At 36.3% G+C, this 5,816-nt stretch overlaps 1 protein-coding gene across 1 annotated transcript; it reads left to right on the top strand.

Moving 5' to 3' along the window:
- Positions 1-1,304: 1,304 nt before the first annotated feature.
- On the top strand, positions 1,305-4,032 carry LOC116249264 (uncharacterized). Its single transcript, XM_031622485.2, has 2 exons — positions 1,305-1,805; positions 3,776-4,032. The coding sequence occupies exons 1-2, from the start codon at positions 1,544-1,546 to the stop codon at positions 4,030-4,032; spliced, it is 519 nt and encodes a 172-aa protein (XP_031478345.1). The 5' UTR covers positions 1,305-1,543.
- The last annotated feature ends 1,784 nt before the right edge of the window (positions 4,033-5,816 follow it).

The following is a 5,816-nucleotide window of genomic DNA, read 5'->3' as shown; positions in this document are numbered from 1 at the left end:
AACACTACTCTACAAATGAGAATGCTATTATTTCTCATTAGCTAGCATCGGAATGGTGACAGATAATTTAACAAATTTGGCAAAAACTGTGCCTCGTTCTTCTTTCCCAAATGCAAACCAACTTAAGGAATCGAGGGCTGAAGTGAATACATAAGTGGCATTCAGGCAGGCTTTATGTCATGCAGGTTTGCTCTTAATTATCAATCAAACCTCACCTCAACGACAGGATGTTCAGAATCAGTAGGAAAATAGTCAAATGAGTTGCGGATGTCACCACCCAGTAAACACTAGTCGGGTCAAGCCCAAGTTCAGTTAGTTCGAGCTCAGGTGGACTAATGAAACCTTGAGCTCGACAAAAGCAGCTCAAGCTTGACTCGGCAGTTACGTGTTGAACTTGAGCTAGACTCGATTAAGGCTCGACAAACTCGTTTGAATAAAATTGATATTTATCATTATTTGTTGAGCTCGAACTTGACTCGATTAAGGGTCTTACAAACTCATTTGAATAGAATTGATATTCAACGTTACATGTTGAGCTCGAACTCAACTTGATTATTTGAACGAGTCAACTCATGAACTCAAACTCGACTCATTAAGCAAATGTTTGAGCTCAAACTCGTTCACAAGCCTATCTTTAACGAGTCGAGCTTGAGTAGCTCGACTTGTTGTTCACCCCTAGACACATCTGTCTTCGTCACCATTCGTCACCATCGCTGTCCAGGTCTCCAACTTGTTTACTTTCAAAGGTATCTTCGTTACTTGCAATACCTTCATCTGGTTGCGAGCCAAGGCCATAGGGGTTTCTGTCTTCGTCACCAATGCTGACCAGGTCTTTGTCTTGGTCACTTTCATGCTTCTATCTAGTTCCAAGCCACTGTTGTCTATGCTGCTTTCATCTTTAAACAAATACAAGACGGCCCACTCAAATTGATTGAGAAAAAAAAAAAGAGAATTCACGTAGACGTCGAAAGTTTGCTCCCTGAAAAACAGAGCGATTAGATATCAGAGTGAGTCAACTGTAGTCAACATGTCTGCATGACATTAAACTCTAGTTAACTAAGTTGAAGAAAAAGACATTCAGTTAAAAGTGGAAACTCTTCCCAGCAGACAGGGCATCTCCTAACTTTGGCCTTGCTTGGGAAAAGATGGGTCCTTGAACCTGTGATGTATTGATAGTTTGGTAACGTTCACCATTAGTTCGTCCTACCAAGTGAGTGGTGCTCATATAATAGGTAAAGAGATGGCATATTTTTTCTTGAAAGAAGTTGTTTACCTGAAGTCTTTCTTCGAATGATTCGTGAATGCTTCCACATCCTACAAGCACTAAGCTTTCCAACAGTTTCAATTTCTCGATTGCCAGGAACGTCAAAGTCTTTTGCAGTCACGTAGATCCCATCCCTGTAATCCCCTTGCATTTGAGACATCTGCTATCATTTACAGTTGATGACAATCATTTGCATTGAGTTTGGTGAGGGAAGGAAGGAACAGAGGGAGAGAGTAGCATCGTCTCTCCGAAGGTCTTTCGTCACCACTTATTGATGACATGCCATGGCTCTTCAACAACATCAGTGAGCCAACAGAAGCAGAAGCCTGTAAGAATTTGAGCCTTTTCCAACAAAGAACTGATAGGACCTCCAGCTTCTTTAGTGACACAACGGAGTTTGGCAACTCTTTAAGGGCTGTCAAGTTCAGATCAAGCATCCGCAAGCTCGTCATGTTGCCAAGAAGGCTGGGCAAAGATGCAAGACATTTACAGCCTCTAGCTTTTAGTTCTTCAAGATTGAACAATGAACATATGCAATCAGGTATTTCTTTCATTGAGTGAGCATTTTAGAGTGCGCGATTCAGTTGCTTCATCTGACCGATAGATCCAGGGAAATTCCTTAGTGATTCACAGTTGTCTAAATAAAGACAAGTGCGCCAAGCTCTTGAGATGCCCAATAGGTGGATGAAGTTCGACAATTTGCTTGCCGTCATTAAACTCTAATTTCCTTAAATGTCGCTTGTTCGTAAAGTCTGGACAGAGTGAGGCATAGGGTAATGTTTTTTTGGGCTGGTGTGGACAAGTGCCCACGCCAGCAACAATTTAGCTCCGCCACTGCTTTTTTTTTTGTTCTATCTTTATTGGCAAGATGGGGCTTTGTCGATTAATTATCAATCTCATGCTCATGTATATGCATCATATCAGCCACAAAAAGGAGTTAGATATATAGTGTTTTAGCCATTGTTGTAACAGAACCATGTGTCTATATTTTCATGGCACGCCATATTTAGGGGCCCTTGGATTTGAGATCCTCATTTAACTTTGAACTTTTATCAATGCAAAAAAGTAAAATAAAGATCTTAGGTAGATCTGACTTATAATCCTTAGTTTGATAAGCAATATATTTTATCATGAATCTTTTGCCTAGGGACAAAGCTAGAAAATTACTATTAAGGGGTACTAGGTATAAAATTTTAAATTTGTAAGAAGCACCATTATGTGAGTGAGAAAAATTGCCTTGAAACATCAATATGAAAATAAAAAGATTTCTTGGGACTATGCGGGCAATTGCCCACATAGCATACACCTGCCTTCACCCCTACTTTTGCCACATCAACAAAAACATGCCACACCATATCTACATTAGATCCATGGATTTCAAATCCAGGATAATCGAATACACCTTTAAAGACATTGGATTTTACTTGTTGCACGGTGCTGAGTTCATACATCTGTTTGCCATCTTAAGAGCTTAACTCACTTGACTTAGTCAAGCTGCCATTTCAACTCTGCTTGAATGTATGGCATGGTTGAAGCAACTGAACTGTCTTTATCTTGGATTGCTCTTTTCTTAAGTACTAGACGTTTCATGCTGTAAATCTGTTGCATCTTCCCCCAACTCCCTTGCAGACTTGAAGGGCTTGAGGCGCCTTTATTTGCGTTACTCAGCCATTGAAAAGCTCGCAGGCTTCATTGTGTAGCTATCACGGACACACAACACTTGTAAAAAACAAAAAAAGACGTGATAAATAATTAAGCCGTTTGGAACATAGAAAAAAACACCATTTTTTGAAAAAAAAATGAAAAAAACACATTTTTTCATTTTTTCTTCAGTTTGCATTGCATCATTTTCACGTTTTTTAATGTCAAATTGCTTGTTTTTTATTTTTAAAAATTTTAAATTAATGCAAAAATTGGTATGTGTGATCACAGCTCAAACTGATTTTATTTCTATGAAAACGATTAACATATAGATGTCATAAATGAACTAATTCTTTTGCTTCATGCACAAGAATAAATAATAAGTAGCAATTTGATATTCTAATTTAGAACGAGAACCCGAGGCTCCCCTTTCCCCTTGTTTCCAGGTTTTAGGGTTACTTCTACACTAGGGTAAGAAGCATACACGTGATCAACTAGAGTATGGTATATCGAACAATTAATCCTATCCTACAAAAGAACATGATGCATCATCATTTAAAGTTCCATTGTCATAAAAAACGTGTACGACGACAAGAAATTTTTGAGTATAAAATGGCAAACTTGTATATGTCGGGAATAAAACTAGAAAATCTTGACAAAATTTAAAAAAACTTAAAACATTTAATAAATCTTAAAATTATAAAAAATAAAAAATCATAAAAAATATGAAAAAAACGCAAAAAAAAACGTATAATATGTTTTTTTCATGTTTTTTATTTTTTGGCGTTTTTTTTAAAAAGATGTGTTTTTTTTTCACGTTTAATATGGCTTATTCTGTTTTGACATATTATACGCGTCTTTTTCTAATAGGACACGTTTTTTGTTCTCATTGCTGTCGGCTCAATTTCTTGCCTTGGTTCCCACCTTCCCTCACCACACCGGAAGCAAGAAGCTGCGGAAAGGTTGAGGACGTTCCTGGCATTAAGCAGCAGGATGTAGAAGCCTTGAAGGCTCATCCCAAGCCTTGCAGCAAACAAGGTCAAAGTTACATGATATTCTCTTTTCTTGGAAGAGTTTCAACTCAATCAAAATGCACAAATTGTTCCTTTTTCCATAACTTCAATTGAGCAGACCTTTTAGTCATGTAGAGCGTGTTTCTGAGGATTCCAATTGATCTGACTGGGATTGTAAAGCTGAGCTTCGATTCAAAGATGTTTGTAAAAGTTCATGGATGCTCGAGGGGTTGAGAATGACTTCCCAAACCAGTGTTTTTTCCCTAGTGAATGCATGTAAAGCTAGATCTGGTTTATGGTTTCTTCGATCCCTGGTTTTAATGGACCAATCGGACTCATTGGATCCGGATAAGATCTATATACACATATTAGTTTTTATATCAAGATAAAATTTTAATTCAATGCAAATCTTCTCTTAGTTTAGCTTGGAAATGCATTCAGATTTTTTTAAGTTTCATTGTAAGCTAACTTTTCTTAGTATTTATGATATTGAAGTCTACCTTTGCTATTGCTTTAAATCCAAACATCAATTTTGGTTCTCCTAATGTTGGTGATGATCAATTTGGTTTCAAAGCTGACTTGACCAACAACATCGAGTGAATTGTATTGATATATTGTCTTTTTTTTCCATGCAATCCAAATAAAACAGTTTTACCTAAAACAAACTAAAGGGCCATTTGATTGCTCCCGATCTAAAATGATTTGAGAACAATTGATTTAAGATCTGACACTCTCCCTTCCGAAATCGTACCTTTCATCAATGTAAAAAGATAAAATAATAATTTCAAGCATGGAATTCAATAGCGGAGCTATCATGTGATTGGAGTGGGCCACTTCCCACACCAGCCCCTAAAAACTTGCATTATGATTAAGATGGACATAGGTTCAGCCGCATGTAGTGCCCACACCAGACTTGAGTCAGTTGCTTGCAATCACTCATTATCCTAAGCGATAGATAGATTAGTGCCCCTCAACTAAAATTTTCTAGCTCTACCATTGGTATTATCTTTGGTTTTGGCCGGCAATCATTAATTTGATGAACTTTTACAACTTGTAAAAACACAATGGTTACACATATGTCAAGCCTAGTGACAAAAAAAAAAAAAGTAAGCATCGGGCTCCCCCCCTCCTCCCTCACCAGCAAACGTTTGCCTAATACCTCAGTGGGGGTGGCACTGGTCTCTCCCGTTCTCAAAGGAGAGGACCAACACCTTTTTTTCTCTCTCTTAATTATAAAAATTGGGTCATCCAATTGGACATCCCAGTGTTACGAAGCCAAGTAAGTATATATATATATAATTTATTTATTTTATATATTTATTTATTGAATGGTGACTCTAGTTTTTAAATTAACACTACCATTTGGTATAAGATTAATGGTTAAGAGAAAAATAAAGATAAAAAGGTGATGATATTAATTTATATTTTTTTCTTTTTGATTTTCTCTAGACCATTCATCTGTTTTAGATGAATGACCTTAATTAGATATTTGAGTGACTCTATTTAACTAGAGTCATCGTCGTTCATTTATTCATATATATATATTTTGAAAAAAATATAAAAGCCAAGTTTTTTTAATAATTTAAAATACCCTTGAAAAGAGACAAACGAGTTTAGAAAACTCATTCAATTATGTTTTCTCTCATTTTAAGGGCACATTGGAACCTTAAAAAACAAAGTAGCTTTGATATTTTCAACGTAAATGCTACCCTATGATTTCATTGGAATTATCATACTAGATAATTCTCATCAACGTCTGACATTCCATTATATGTTTATATGTATGTGTATTTTATGTTGTTTATATTTGTAATTTGTCTTACCTTTTTTTCCCAAATTCAAGTTTACCAACAAGAGGAGTGAGTATTCTTAAAGATCTTTATATATATTTCAAGTGA

The sequence above is a fragment of the Nymphaea colorata genome, chromosome 2, assembly GCF_008831285.2.
Source record: "Nymphaea colorata isolate Beijing-Zhang1983 chromosome 2, ASM883128v2, whole genome shotgun sequence".
NCBI lineage: Eukaryota > Viridiplantae > Streptophyta > Magnoliopsida > Nymphaeales > Nymphaeaceae > Nymphaea > Nymphaea colorata.
This window is presented reverse-complemented; position numbering and strand designations above follow the sequence as displayed.

Bases quoted from the DNA above. Each gene is read 5' to 3' on its own strand.
- LOC116249264 (XM_031622485.2), top strand. From the start codon at position 1,544: ATGCCATGGCTCTTCAACAACATCAGTGAGCCAACAGAAGCAGAAGCC. The intron at 1,806-3,775 runs GTATTTCTTTCA...TTTTTCTAATAG, and splicing joins CAATGAACATATGCAATCAG to GACACGTTTTTTGTTCTCAT.